The 15,351-nt window shown below is 37.6% G+C and overlaps 1 protein-coding gene across 1 annotated transcript; it reads right to left on the bottom strand.

Annotated features, from left to right (window-relative positions):
- Nucleotides 1-9,611: 9,611 nt before the first annotated feature.
- Nucleotides 9,612-11,440, bottom strand: LOC146954980 (uncharacterized). The gene is made up of 4 exons (XM_085747116.1): nt 11,329-11,440; nt 10,823-11,149; nt 10,461-10,712; nt 9,612-10,333 (listed from the first exon to the last, which is right to left on the bottom strand). Exons 2-4 carry the CDS (start codon nt 11,115-11,117, stop codon nt 9,612-9,614), a joined length of 1,269 nt encoding a protein of 422 aa, XP_085603242.1. The 5' UTR covers nt 11,118-11,149; nt 11,329-11,440.
- Between the last annotated feature and the right edge of the window lie 3,911 nt (nt 11,441-15,351).

Raw genomic sequence — 15,351 nt, 5'->3', positions numbered from 1 at the left:
GCCTTTTATAGGCTGCCATGTGTACCACTGAACCAATTGCAATCTGACACCTGTACTTGGACTGAGACTGGCTCAGCCTTGGCTTAAAATAGACCTGAGGAGCTTCCTGCAATTTTTAAGACTTTGGGACTAATCTGCAATTTTGTTAAAAGGACTACAAAACAAATCTTAGAACAATAAAGGACTGGACTGCAAATTTTTAAGACTAAGGACTAAAATGTGAATTGAAAAAGACTTTAAAAGAAAAACAAAATGGAAAGAAGGACTAAAGTGCAATTTCTGAAAGTAAAAGGACCAAAATGAAAATAATAATAAAAAATGGGATAAAATTGGTAAAATGGACAAAACGTAAAGTGAAACAAAAAGAAAAACACAAAAAGGACTAAAATGAACCAACTACAAAATGAGGTACTTTAAAGTAACCTCTCTCTGTCAAAATTTCATGTGAAATGACCAAAATGCCCCTAGGGACTAAAATGACTCAAAATGACTCAAATGCAATCTTTAAAATGGTTTTTTAACAGGGAATTAAAGCAAGAGTTTATACAAGCTTAATGAAAAGACTCAGAAACAATTCTCAAAGATTAAAAGGAATTTTAACACAGGAAATGACTAAAATGCCCCTAGGGGCTAAACTGACTCAAAAAGACTTCAAATGTGATTTTTGAAATGAGTTTTAACATGGAATTAAAACAAGGACTTATATAGACCAATTGAAAAAACTCAAACAATTTTCAAGGACTAAAATGACTAGTATACCCTTCTTCATGAATTCTTTGCAAATAACATTGAAATAAGATGCAGAGAAAGATGCAATTGACCAGAGGCAATTCAAATGACTTGAAATGCAAGAAAAACCCTTTGGATGGTTTTAACATGCAAGAAAAGAAGAATTGAGTCAGTATTTTTAGGTCCAAAATTAGGGTATAACAGCTGCCCCTATTTAAGTTTCTTTGTCCGGAGAGTCAAGAGATGAAGTCTTTGATTTGACGGGACGAAGATACTTAAATATTAACATTTGCACTGTTTTTGGACATAAAAATACACTTCTCATTTTCAAGGACATGAATGCCATGCAACATTTCAATTATGAATGCAAGACAAACAACCGAAGTCTATAGAGCACGTCATATCACTAGGGATCTAGGTAGACACTGACAGGGTAGACAAATCAGGGGACAAAAGGTAGGTACAAGCTGTTCTTTGGATCGAACTAGCCACTTGACCATGTAGTTCAAACAGAAGGTGAGCACAAGCTGTTCTTTGGATCGAACTTGCTACTTGGCTGGGAATAGAAATATAAGACAGGTGCAAGCTGTTCTTTGGATCGAACTTGTCACTTGACCGGAAACATAGACATATAGGTAGATACAAGCTGTTCTTTGGATCGAACTTGTCGCTTGATTGAAAATACAAACAGATAGGCAGGTACAAACTGTTCTTTGGATCGAACTTGCTGTTTGACCTGGAGACATAGACAAAAGGCTGATACAAGCTGTTCTTTGGATCGAACTTGCTGCTTGATCACTATGTGGATAGGTGCAAACTGTTCTTTGGATCGAACTTGTCGTTTGACCGGGAGTATAGGCATATAAGCAGGTACAAGCTGTTCTTTGGATCGAACTAGCCACTTGACCAATAACAAGATACAAATTGGAAATTTGATTTAACAAGATACAAATTGAGGGTAAGTTGACATTGACTCGATTTGAAAATGGACATGACCATTATTGTCGGCCCAAAAGCAAATCGAGAGTGAATTAACATTGACAGAGACATTGAATTGAATTGAAAGTTGACATTGAAAGAGACATTGAAAGTTGAAAATAATCAGAGACACAAGCATAAGCATAGACATGGAATTGCGTTGAGAGTTTAACAGAGATGTAGACATTGAATTGGAGAGTTGAAATTGAGCTGAATTGGAAACAGAAATTGAATTGAATTGAGAGTTGAGATTGAACTGAATTGAAAGTGAAGATTGAGTTGAATTGAAAGTTGAGATTGGAAATGCAACATGTATGTATGGTATAACAAGATTATTAAATGTATGAGCACATAAAATGCATGATTATGCATGTATGAATGCTTGAAATGCATGATTGGTTTGTAGTTTGACAGAGAAGTTTCACAGAGACAGACAAAGCATTGGAAGATTGGGCACGTAGTGGCTCGTGCTATAACATATTCACATGGAAATCCTCTTTGGAGAGACCGTCATTGAAAGACGTATCAAAACCATGGCTGAGGGCAATAAAAAACTTGTAGAGGAGGGACCTCGGAAGATTCTTTGATACAGATCGCCGCTGTTAGGTGTGTCAGTGCTGGGTAAACATTGGATGTTAGCATCTGTGGTCAATGCTTTTCATATCATATTTTTCAATCCCATTTTTGCCTGAACCGCCCTTTTGGGTTTTCGATTCACCGGGAATAAACTCTTTTCATTGCCCCATTTTTGCCTGAATTGCCTTCATAGGTTGTCAATCAGCGGGGTGCTCATTTTTGCCTAAGCCGCCCTTTCGGGTTCTCAACTTAGCGAGCTTTTCCATTTGTGTTTTTTTTTTCAATTTTTTCCATTTTCATTCTGTTTTTTCATTCTTGCCATTGACCACAGATCATCCTGGGGAACGACTTGCTTGTAACATGTATTAAAATAGACATTGACACACATTTGTTCATGCATGTTTCACTGGAATGTACCCTATTGCTCAGGTTTGCTTTCAAAATAGACGGAAAAGATTTTTCAATTTTCAAAAATGTATGTTTCAGACGTTGACATTATCAAATAGAAAGAAAATATTTTGTATATAGCATTGAAAGTAGCAAGAAAGTAGAGTTTCAAACAATAGCATAGGCTCAAATTGATGTAGAAGAGTGAGAGTCAGCTGAAGGCATAACTCCACGGATTTACAAAGCTTGGAAAATGGTAATTTTATTGGTTGGTGGTACATTGAACACGATGACCGCTACATTTCATAGAAATTTTGAATTCGCAAGTACAGAAACTTCTGATGAAGACGATCATTGACAGCTGCAGATGCCCCCAAGGGGTGATGGTGATTTGCCAGATATAGTTACTTGTCTTTCATTGTCAATCTCATTTTTGCATGAACCGCCCTTTTGGGTTTTCGGCTCATCGAGACGCTCATTCTTGCCTGAGTTGCGTACAATCTCAGCGAGCTTTTTCATATTCATTTTTTTTTGTCCCTAACTTTTGCCTGGATCGTCCTTTTAGGTTTTCGATCCACCGGGAAGCGCATTTTTGCCTAGGCCGCCCTTTCGGGTTTTCGACCTACCACACTATTCTTTTTCTTTTTAGACAAAGTATTTCTTGACTATATCGGCATTTACAGGATTCGGAAGTTCAACACCATCCATGTGTGTGAGGATCAAAGCACCACCGGAGAAAGCCTTCTTGACAACATAAGGACCTTCATAGTCTGTCCACTTGCCCCTTTGGGTCGGGTTGCTGGCTTATTCTTCTTTTCAATACAAGTTCGCCTTCCTTGAATTCTCGAGGCCGGACTTTTTTGTCAAAAGCATTCTTCATTCGTACTTGATACAACTGTCCATGAGCCATGGCATCCATACGTTTCTCTTCTATCAAATTCAACTGATCATACCGACTTTGACACCATTCAGCCTCAGTTAGCTTTGCTTCCATGATCACTCGAAGAGATGGAATCTCCACTTCCAGAGGGAGAACTGCTTCCATACCATATACCAGAGAAAAGGGAGTTGCCCCGGTTGAACTGCGCACTGTGTGTATTTTTGTTATATGTGCTCTTATGTGATTATTTGCCTCTGTGTATTTTGGTTGGGAATCGTAGAATTCGGTGTTAGAAGGGTATTTTAGTCATTTTGGACTCAGGGGTATTTTGGTCATTTTGAGGGCAGGGGTAATTTTGTAATTTTGATGAAAGTTATTTTTAGTGCTTAGTGAGGGTTTTATTTTGCTAAGTGTTGGAGAGTGGGGTAATTATTTAGTGTCAAAATTTCATGTGAAATGACCAAAATGCCCCTAGGGACTAAAATGACTGAAAATGACTCAAATGCAATCTTTAAAATGGTTTTTTAACAGGGAATTAAAGCAAGAGTTTATACAAGCTTAATGAAAAGACTTTGAAACAATTCTCAAAGATTAAAAGGAATTTTAACACAGGAAATGACTAAAATTCCCCTAGGGGCTAAACTGACTCAAAATGACTTCAAATGTGATTTTTGAAATGGGTTTTTAACATGGAATTAAAACAAGGACTTATACAGACCAATTGAAAAAACTCAAACAATTTTCAAGGACTAAAATGACTAGTATACCCTTCTTCATGAATTCTTTGCAAATAACATTGAAATAAGATGCAGAGAAAGATGCAATTGACCAGAGGCAATTCAAATGACTTGAAATGCAAGAAAAACCCTTTGGATGGTTTTAACATGCAAGAAAAGAAGAATTGAGTCAGTATTTTTAGGTCCAAAATTAGGGTATAACAGCTGCCCCTATTTAAGTTTCTTTGTCCGGAGAGTAAAGAGACAAAGTCTTTGATTTGACGGGACGAAGATACTTAAATATTAACATTTGCACTGTTTTTGGACATAAAAATACACTTCTCATTTTCAAGGACATGAATGCCATGCAACATTTCGATTATGAATGCAAGACAAACAACTGGAGTCTATAGAGCACGTCATATCACTGGGGATCTAGGTAGACACTGACAGGGTAGACAAATCAGGGGACAAAAGGTAGGTACAAGCTGTTCTTTGGATCGAACTAGCCACTTGACCATGTAGTTCAAACAGAAGGTGAGCACAAGCTGTTCTTTGGATCGAACATGCTACTTGGCTGGGAATAGAAATATAAGACAGGTGCAAGCTGTTCTTTGGATCGAACTTGTCACTTGACCGGAAACATAGACATATAGGTAGATACAAGCTGTTCTTTGGATCGAACTTGTCGCTTGATTGAAAATACAAACAGATAGGCAGGTACAAACTGTTCTTTGGATCGAACTTGCTGTTTGACCTGGAGACATAGATAAAAGGCTGATACAAGCTGTTCTTTGGATCGAACTTGCTGCTTGATCACTATGTGGATAGGTGCAAACTGTTCTTTGGATCGAACTTGTCGTTTGACCAGGAGTATAGGCATATAAGCAGGTACAAGCTGTTCTTTGGATCGAACTAGCCACTTGACCAATAATAAGATACAAATTGGAAATTTGATTTAGCAAGATACAAATTGAGGGTAAGTTGACATTGACTCGATTTGAAAATGGACATGACCATTATTGTCGGCCCAAAAGCGAATCGAGAGTGAATTAACATTGACAGAGACATTGAATTGAATTGAAAGTTGACATTGAAAGAGACATTGAAAGTTGAAAATAATCAGAGACACAAGCATAAGCATAGACATGGAATTGCGTTGAGAGTTTAACAGAGATGTAGACATTGAATTGGAGAGTTGAAATTGAGCTGAATTGGAAATAGAAATTGAATTGAATTGAGAGTTGAGATTGAACTGAATTGAAAGTGAAGATTGAGTTGAATTGAAAGTTGAGATTGGAAATGCAACATGTATGTATGGTATAACAAGATTATTAAATGTATGAGCACATAAAATGCATGATTATGCATGTATGAATGCTTGAAATGCATGATTGGTTTGTAGTTTGACAGAGAAGTTTCACAGAGACAGACAAAGCATTGGAAGATTGGGCACGTTGTGGCTCGTGCTATAACATATTCACATGGAAATCCTCTTTGGAGAGACCGTCGTTGAAAGACGTATCAAAACCATGGCTGAGGGCAATAACAAACTTGTAGAGGAGGGACCTCGGAAGATTCTTTGATACAGATCGCCGCTGTTAGGCGTGTCAGTGCTGGGTAAACATTGGATGTTAGCATCTGTGGTCAATGCTTTTCATATCATATTTTTCAATCACATTTTTGCCTGAACCGCCCTTTCGGGTTTTCGATTCACCGGGAATAAACTCTTTTCATTGCCCCATTTTTGCCTGAATTGCCTTCATAGGTTGTCAATCAGCGGGGTGCTCATTTTTGCCTAAGCCGCCCTTTCGGGTTCTCAACTTAGCGAGCTTTTCCATTTGTGTTTTTTTTCAATTTTTTCCATTTTCATTCTGTTTTTTCATTCTTGCCATTGACCACAGATCATCCTGGGGAACGACTTGCTTGTAACATGTATTAAAATAGACATTGACACACATTTGTTCATGCATGTTTCACTGGAATGTACCCTATTGCTCAGGTTTGCTTTCAAAATAGACGGAAAAGATTTTTCAATTTTCAAAAATGCTTGTTTCAGACGTTGACATTATCAAATAGAAAGAAAATATTTTGTATATAGCATTGAAAGTAGCAAGAAAGTAGAGTTTCAAACAATAGCACAGGCTCAAATTGATGTAGAAGAGTGAGAGTCAGCTGAAGGCATAACTCCACGGATTTACAAAGCTTGGAAAATGGTAATTTTATTGGTTGGTGGTACATTGAACACGATGACCGCTACATTTCATAGAAATTTTGAATTCGCAAGTACAGAAACTTCTGATGAAGACGATCATTGACAGCTGCAGATGCCCCCAAGGGGTGATGGTGATTTGCCAGATATAGTTACTTGTCTTTCATTGTCAATCTCATTTTTGCATGAACCGCCCTTTTGGGTTTTCGGCTCATCGAGACGCTCATTCTTGCCTGAGTTGCGTACAATCTCAGCGAGCTTTTTCATATTCATTTTTTTTTGTCCCTAACTTTTGCCTGGATCGTCCTTTTAGGTTTTCGATCCACCGGGAAGCGCATTTTTGCCTAGGCCGCCCTTTCGGGTTTTCGACCTACCACACTGTTCTTTTTCTTTTTAGACAAAGTATTTCTTGACTATATCGGCATTTACAGGTTTCGGAAGTTCAACACCATCCATGTGTGTGAGGATCAAAGCACCACTGGAGAAAGCCTTCTTGACAACATAAGGACCTTCATAGTCTGTCCACTTGCCCCTTTGGGTCGGGTTGCTGGCTTATTCTTCTTTTCAATACAAGTTCGCCTTCCTTGAATTCTCGAGGCCGGACTTTCTTGTCAAAAGCATTCTTCATTCGTACTTGATACAACTGTCCATGAGCCATGGCATCCATACGTTTCTATTCTATCAAATTCAACTGATCATACTGACTTTGACACCATTCAGCCTCAGTTAGCTTTGCTTCCATGATCACTCGAAGAGATGGAATCTCCACTTCCAGAGGGAGAACTGCTTCCATACCATATACTAGAGAAAAGGGAGTTGCCCTGGTTGAACTGCGCACTGTGTGTATTTTTGTTATATGTGCTCTTATGTGATTATTTGCCTCTGTGTGTATTTTGGTTGGGAATCGTAGAATTCGGTGTTAGAAGGGTATTTTAGTCATTTTGGACTCAGGGGTATTTTGGTCATTTTGAGGGCAGGGGTAATTTTGTAATTTTGATGAAGGTTATTTTTAGTGCTTAGTGAGGGTTTTATTTTGCTAAGTGTTGGAGAGTGGGGTAATTATTTAGTGTCAAAATTTCATGTGAAATGACCAAAATGCCCGTAGGGACTAAAATGACTCAAAATGACTCAAATGCAATCTTTAAAATGGTTTTTTAACAGGGAATTAAAGCAAGAGTTTATACAAGCTTAATGAAAAGACTCTGAAACAATTCTCAAAGATTAAAAGGAATTTTAACACAGGAAATGACTAAAATTCCCCTAGGGGCTAAACTGACTCAAAATGACTTCAAATGTGATTTTTGAAATGGGTTTTAACATGGAATTAAAACAAGGACTTATACAGACCAATTGAAAAAACTCAAACAATTTTCAAGGACTAAAATGACTAGTATACCCTTCTTCATGAATTCTTTGCAAATAACATTGAAATAAGATGCAGAGAAAGATGCAATTGACCAGAGGCAATTCAAATGACTTGAAATGCAAGAAAAACCCTTTGGATGGTTTTAACATGCAAGAAAAGAAGAATTGAGTCAGTATTTTTAGGTCCAAAATTAGGGTATAACAGCTGCCCCTATTTAAGTTTCTTTGTCCGGAGAGTCAAGAGACAAAGTCTTTGATTTGACGGGACGAAGATACTTAAATATTAACATTTGCACTGTTTTTGGACATAAAAATACACTTCTCATTTTCAAGGACATGAATGCCATGCAACATTTCGATTATGAATGCAAGACAAACAACTGGAGTCTACAGAGCACGTCATATCATTGGGGATCTAGGTAGACACTGACAGGGTAGACAAATCAGGGGACAAAAGGTAGGTACAAGCTGTTCTTTGGATCGAACTAGCCACTTGACCATGTAGTTCAAATAGAAGGTGAGCACAAGTTGTTCTTTGGATCGAACTTGCTACTTGGCTGGGAATAGAAATATAAGACAGGTGCAAGCTGTTCTTTGGATCGAACTTGTCACTTGACCGGAAACATAGACATATAGGTAGATACAAGCTGTTCTTTGGATCGAACTTATCGCTTGATTGAAAATACAAACAGATAGGCAGGTACAAACTGTTCTTCGGATCGAACTTGCTGTTTGACCTGGAGACATAGACAAAAGGCTGATACAAGCTGTTCTTTGGATCGAACTTGCTGCTTGATCACTATGTGGATAGGTGCAAACTGTTCTTTGGATCGAACTTGTCATTTGACCGGGAGTATAGGCATATAAGCAGGTACAAGCTGTTCTTTGGATCGAACTAGCCACTTGACCAATAACAAGATACAAATTGGAAATTTGATTTAACAAGATACAAATTGAGGGTAAGTTGACATTGACTCAATTTGAAAATGGACATGACCATTATTGTCGGCCCAAAAGCAAATCGAGAGTGAATTAACATTGACAGAGACATTGAATTGAATTGAAAGTTGACATTGAAAGAGACATTGAAAGTTGAAAATAATCAGAGACACAAGCATAAGCATAGACATGGAATTGCGTTGAGAGTTTAACAGAGATGTAGACATTGAATTGGAGAGTTGAAATTGAGCTGAATTGGAAACAGAAATTGAATCGAATTGAGAGTTGAGATTGAACTGAATTGAAAGTGAAGATTGAGTTGAATTGAAAGTTGAGATTGGAAATGCAACATGTATGTATGGTATAACAAGATTATTAAATGTATGAGCACATAAAATGCATGATTATGCATGTATGAATGCTTGAAATGCATGATTGGTTTGTAGTTTGACAGAGAAGTTTCACAGAGACAGACAAAGCATTGGAAGATTGGGCACGTAGTGGCTCGTGCTATAACATATTCACATGGAAATCCTCTTTGGAGAGACCGTCGTTGAAAGACGTATCAAAACCATGGCTGAGGGCAATAAAAAACTTGTAGAGGAGGGACCTCGGAAGATTCTTTGATACAGATCGCCGCTGTTAGGCGTGTCAGTGCTGGGTAAACATTGGATGTTAGCATCTGTGGTCAATGCTTTTCATATCATATTTTTCAATCCCATTTTTGCCTGAACCGCCCTTTTGGGTTTTCGATTCACCGGGAATAAACTCTTTTCATTGCCCCATTTTTGCATGAATTGCCTTCATAGGTTGTCAATCAGCGGGGTGCTCATTTTTGCCTAAGCCGCCCTTTCGGGTTCTCAACTAGAGACGAATATTCTGTTGTGTTCTCGTCATGCTCAACAGTTTTAGGAGAAACATCCAATATATTCTCAGGAAAAACACCAATGTCTACATCTGTCTTCTGAGTGAGTTGACTATCAGCCCTACGAATACAGTCACCAATTGTAAACGATGAATTTGTGGTATTTGAAACTTCTGCAACAGAAATTGTTTTTTTCCCAGTTTGCATTTTGAAGTCATCATCAAAGTGATCGAAGGTGCTCCTTTTCTTGGAATGTTCAGGTGAAACCAGATGAACTGGAGTCCAACAATCACCGTCTGGAGAATCCAGAGAACCATTCATTGGGTCTGACATCCCTTTTTCCTTCTTTGTTGGATGCATAGTATCCTTGAAATTATATTTACGCTTTTGATGCGCGCTGCTTTGATTATTTAAATTTCTAGGACCAGCTTGATCGACTGTATTAACAACAGGAGTTGCATACTCAATAACTTCCAACAAATCTTGTTCCTCGTCAACAAAAAATGAATTGTCCTTGTCAACGCATTCTTGCTCTTCAACCTTTTGCCTCATATTTGACTCCTCGTTGAGTTTTTCCTTTCCATCATGCAACAGTACGTGGCTCCCTTGCTCAGCAATTTGAGTGCCTTCTTCTACAATTGCATTAGCATGAAAATTTTCCTCGCCCTCAATAGATACCAGCAATCCTGCACCAACAGAACTACAAGCATCACTATCTAGAAACTAAACGAGATTCTCATTTACTACAATTTCTATTTCAACTACTAATTAAGCTGGAAAAAAAAACACCAATGAGATCAGCAGATATCTTACCTTTAACCTCGGCAGTTCGATTCATTGTTCGACTTCTTTCTATTCCTTGTTGATCTTCAACATCAATTTCCATCCCCTCACGTACATCAGATTGTTCAGTATTCAAAGCAGAAACACCACTCACATCCTTGTCAGCTATTACTTGCTCCATTGCATTACACTTTTCAACTTCAGTTCCACTGACAACTTCATGTACAATACTTGCTCTGCCATCAACTTTATCGTTCACAATTGGCATATTCAATATTGAATCTATCGTTTCCATGATATCAACAACAATATTAGAGTTGGCATCAAATTTATCATTCCCAAAATTTGACATTTCCTCAATATCAACAATACTGGAGTTGCGTCAACTTTACCGTCATTCCAATTCGTGTATAGTATTGAATCAATCGATTTTAAAATGTCAGCAAACAGTGATGTCCCCGGGTGACCTGCGGCCCCAGCATCATCCTCCATAGTCCAAGAGTCAGTGCCAACTATTGATTGATACCTCGCTTCCCTTTCCGAAACCACTCTATCCAACTTAACTGCGGCATTCTCAATCCCAGCTTCTCCACTCAAATCCTCAACTATCTGACCACCACATTCCACAGACTCGTCTACGGTTTCACCAACAACTGTGGACATATACCTCTTTTCTACTTCTTCCATGAATATATATACCTCTAAAACTTTCTTTATATCTAACAAAAATCAAAACATCAAACTTTCAATAAAACATTCAATTTTTCTTTGACCAAGCTCAAATTCAAATTAAATCTAAAGAGACCCTAATGCAATAGTTTGAATCTAACTAACAGATAAAACAAACGTAGAAACAATAAAAAAACGAAAGTGAAAAGAAATAGAGTAATGTAGTTACCAGGTAGGTTGAGTGGAAGTTCATTTCACAGAGGATTGCAGTTTGCGATGAAAGATTGCGAATGAGTGATGAAAGGGATTCGAGGTTTCAACGGTTACTAATAAGTTCGTACCCTGCACACAAGCGATTTATCAAATCCCTAAAATATTACTACTACTATTATTTTTTTTTAGTTAGATTATTCCATCGAATCAGTTTTTTATTTTGAAGGGAAATGGTCAATAGTTATGTTAGTGCTGACTTGGACCATGATATATCCATTAATTTTAGAAAATTGTTTTTTTTGAAATTGATAAATTCACATTGACACATGTAAATTACGTTAGGGTCTCCAGCGGTAGTTAACTATCATTGGAAATTGCTGCTGGCATCAGCGGTAGTTAACTGTCATTGCTTTTTTCCCCCAAAACCAGAAAACTCCTACCTTCTATTCACTCATCACCTTACCTCGCCATTACCATATCTCAAAAAATCTACATTACAAAATTTTGTGTCAAAATCATGGTTCCAAATCATTGTTGATCGATTGATAGGACATTTCTACACACAATATGCATCAAAGAACAGGTATTGCAAGTTTTAACTCGTTTACATTTGATTGATTTTTGCTGTTTTTTTTTGTACTGTCACGAACTGCAACGGCAGTTAACTACCACTGGGAGTTAACGGCTGTTAACTGCCGCTGGACACTTAAGAAAAAATTTCAAAACTTCATTTGGCAATGATGCTACCTAAAAAAAAAATTCAATTTTTTTTCTCTTTTGTTTTTTTGGTTTGTTTATGTTATTATATGATATTAGATACATGTTTATTGATTATTGGCTTAATTGCAGTTTTAGCCCCCTAACTTTCCCAAAGTTGCGATTTTGGCCCCCTAAGAAAAAACTACAAAACCGCCCTCTAAGTTTTGCAACTGTGGCAGTTTTGGCCCCCAAGGCCAATTTTGACTCGGTCTACGCTGACGTGGCACCCTAAGTGAGGTGCCACATGTCTTTTTTTTTTCCTTGGGGGGCCAAAACTGCTACAGTTGCAAAACTTAGGGGGCGGTTTTGTAGTTTTTTTTAGGGGGCCAAAATCGCAACTTTGGAAAAGTTAGGGGGCTAAAACTGCAATTAAGCCTTGATTATTTTAGCAATTATATGTTGTTTATTTATAGATATGGTTGAGAATGCGGGCGATGATCCGGGTGATCGAAACCCAAGTGTTGTCGATTCAGTTAAGGTTGAAGCTCCCATTAAGGTCGAAGCTTCCGTGAAGGTTGAAGCTTCCGTTAAAGTTGAGGCTTCAAGCGTCAATTCCGATGTGTGGAAACTTCTTGACAATGAAGTGGACACGGTTCATTTTTTTTTTACCTGAGATATATGGAAAGATAAAAACGAATTGCTCGGTTGGGTTCGTCGACAAGCAAATAGGGCTGGATTTACGGTTATCATTAGAAGATCTTGTGAAGGTAGAAATGCTATGTTGGAGTTGGTTTGTGAACGGAGTGGCGAGCACAAAGTACCGAAGCCAAAAGTGAAGCATGAAGCAACGGGATCAAGAAAATGTGGGTGTTTGTTCAAGGTGAGTGGATATGTGATGAACACTATTTTGTGAACATTGTTCATATTTCACTTTTAATTATGAATTGATAAAAGTTGCTTGCTGAAAGATTAAATATAGACAAAGAAACACATGAAATAGACTGAAAATATTGTGAATGAAGTGATGTGCAAAAGGAATACGAAAATTATGTAATTGGGGTTAATTTTGACTAGTGTTTGAGTTGAAAACGTGAATTTTGGGTTTGAATTGGTGTCTAAGCAGATTTGTGGATTCAAACAAGAAATGGAATGGAGGGTTTAGGGACGCCACACTTTCTAATCCTAGAAAATGATAAGTCTATGGAAATGATAATCACCACAAGAAAGGATTCTTGATATGATCAATACAAGGTCCAATCCAGAACCTAAAGAGCAATTACTCACTTTTTTTTAACAAAATTCAACTTGTCTTTTTATTCAATTTTCGTGTCCTATATATAGGTAGGAGAGACACTTGCTGAATTACAAAGGAAAAGGCAAATAACTCTTAAGATTCCTTCAGCCAAATTAATCTATCATTATTTCCTATGGCTGAAGTAAATTAACATGAATACAAGAAAGGTTACAAGACAAATCAATGAATGATGGTGGCTGGTCTTGATGATCATGATGATGGAGATGTTAGGACGTGATTTTGATGATGGTGGTGGTTTCATATGCTGAAATGAAGTGCCTTCATTGTCTCATTGAAGTCTTGTCTCTTTCTTTTTCAATTCTGCCTTCTTTCCTCCATCAGTTAAATGCTCTTCAATGCTTTGTTTTTCTTTTGTCTTCAGCACTCCTTTGCACAAAATAAACACACAAAACATTCCATTTAAAGCTTTGGAAGCTTTAAAATGGATTAAACACACAAAATAACCATACTTAGTGTTTTTGGGCCAAAATTGGTCCCTTACACTTTTTATTACAACATAACAAAAACAACTAAATAAAATGGGCAGCAAGAGATGCGCCCCAGCCCTCCTCCAATGGTTTGATGCACATGACCATTTTACCCTCCATGCTTCCTAGTGTAAGTTTGAACTCCAAGACTTTTGCCACCAATTGATTCAGCGCCTCCTTAGCTTTCTTGGCCCTTGCCCTTGTCATAGGTCCTCCTAGCCCTTGAATTGAAGCACTTGTGTCATAGACAATTATGCCCTCATCATCCCCTCCCTCTTGAAAAGAATTCGTCCACAAATTGAAATCACCATCACCTACATCAAAAGGAGCTAAGTTAGCAACATTAAAAGTAGCACTTATATCATAGTCACCGGGTAACACAAGCTTGTAAGCATTGTCATTGATCCTTTCTAGCACTTGGAATGGTCCATCACCCCTTGGTTGAAGTTTTGACTTCCTTTGGTTGGGAAACCTTTCTTTCCTCATATGCACCCAAACCCAATCACCGGGTTCAAAAATCACCTTCTTTCTTCCTTTGTTTGCATGTTTAGCATACCCTTCATTTTTCTTTTCAATTTGCAACTTCACTTGCTCATGCATTTTCTTCACAAACTCAGCTTTGTCTTTTCCATTTTTATGCTTCAAAAGAGAATTGTTAGGCATGGGTAACAAATCAAGTGGAGTTAGTGGGTTAAAACCATAAACAACTTCAAAAGGTGACATTTTTGTAGTACTATGCACCACACGATTGTAAGCAAATTCCACATGGGGTAAACATTCTTCCCACATTCTCAAATTTCTTGTAAGAACACTTCTAAGAAGAGTTGAGAGAGTTCTATTTACTACCTCAGTTTTTCCATCTGTTTGAGGGTGACAAGTTGTTGAGAAAAGTAACTTTGTTCCAATTTTTCCCCACAAGGTCCTCCAAAAGTGACTTAAAAATTTTGTGTCACTATCTGAAACTATGCTTCTTGGAACTCCATGAATGCGAACAATCTCCTTGAAAAACAAATCAGCCACGTGGCTTGCATCATCTACCTTTTTGCATGCAATGAAATGTGCCATCTTGGAAAACCTGTCAACAACAACAAAAATCGAATCCTTCCCATTCTTTGTTCTAGGTAAACCTAAAACAAAATCCATGGAAATGTCAACCCAAGGAAATTCAGGAGCTGGTAACGGTGTATAAAGACCATGAGGCAAAACTTTTGATTTGGCCTTTTTACACACTATGCATCTTTCACACAACTTTTGGACATCAATTTTCATATGGGGCCAATAAAAATGTTCTTGCAGCAACTCTAAAGTTTTAACAACCCCAAAGTGTCCCATTAATCCCCCCTCATGCGCCTCTTTTAAAAGCAAAGTTCTTATGGAACATTTTGGCACACACAATCTTTTTTCTTTAAACAAATAACCATTGTGCCTAAAATATCCATTAATGGCAGCATGTTCACAAGCAAAAAACTTTGATGAAAAATCAGTATCACTCTCATATAAACTCTTAATATGCTCAAGTCCAAAAACTTTAGTTTCAAGAGTGGAGAGTAAGGCATAC

The sequence above is a fragment of the Medicago sativa genome, chromosome 1, assembly GCF_051527215.1.
Source record: "Medicago sativa cultivar Bolivia chromosome 1, Bolivia_mono, whole genome shotgun sequence".
NCBI classification, from domain to species: Eukaryota; Viridiplantae; Streptophyta; class Magnoliopsida; order Fabales; family Fabaceae; genus Medicago; species Medicago sativa.
The sequence above is the reverse complement of the archived record's forward strand: the minus strand, read 5'-3'. Positions and strand labels throughout refer to the sequence as shown.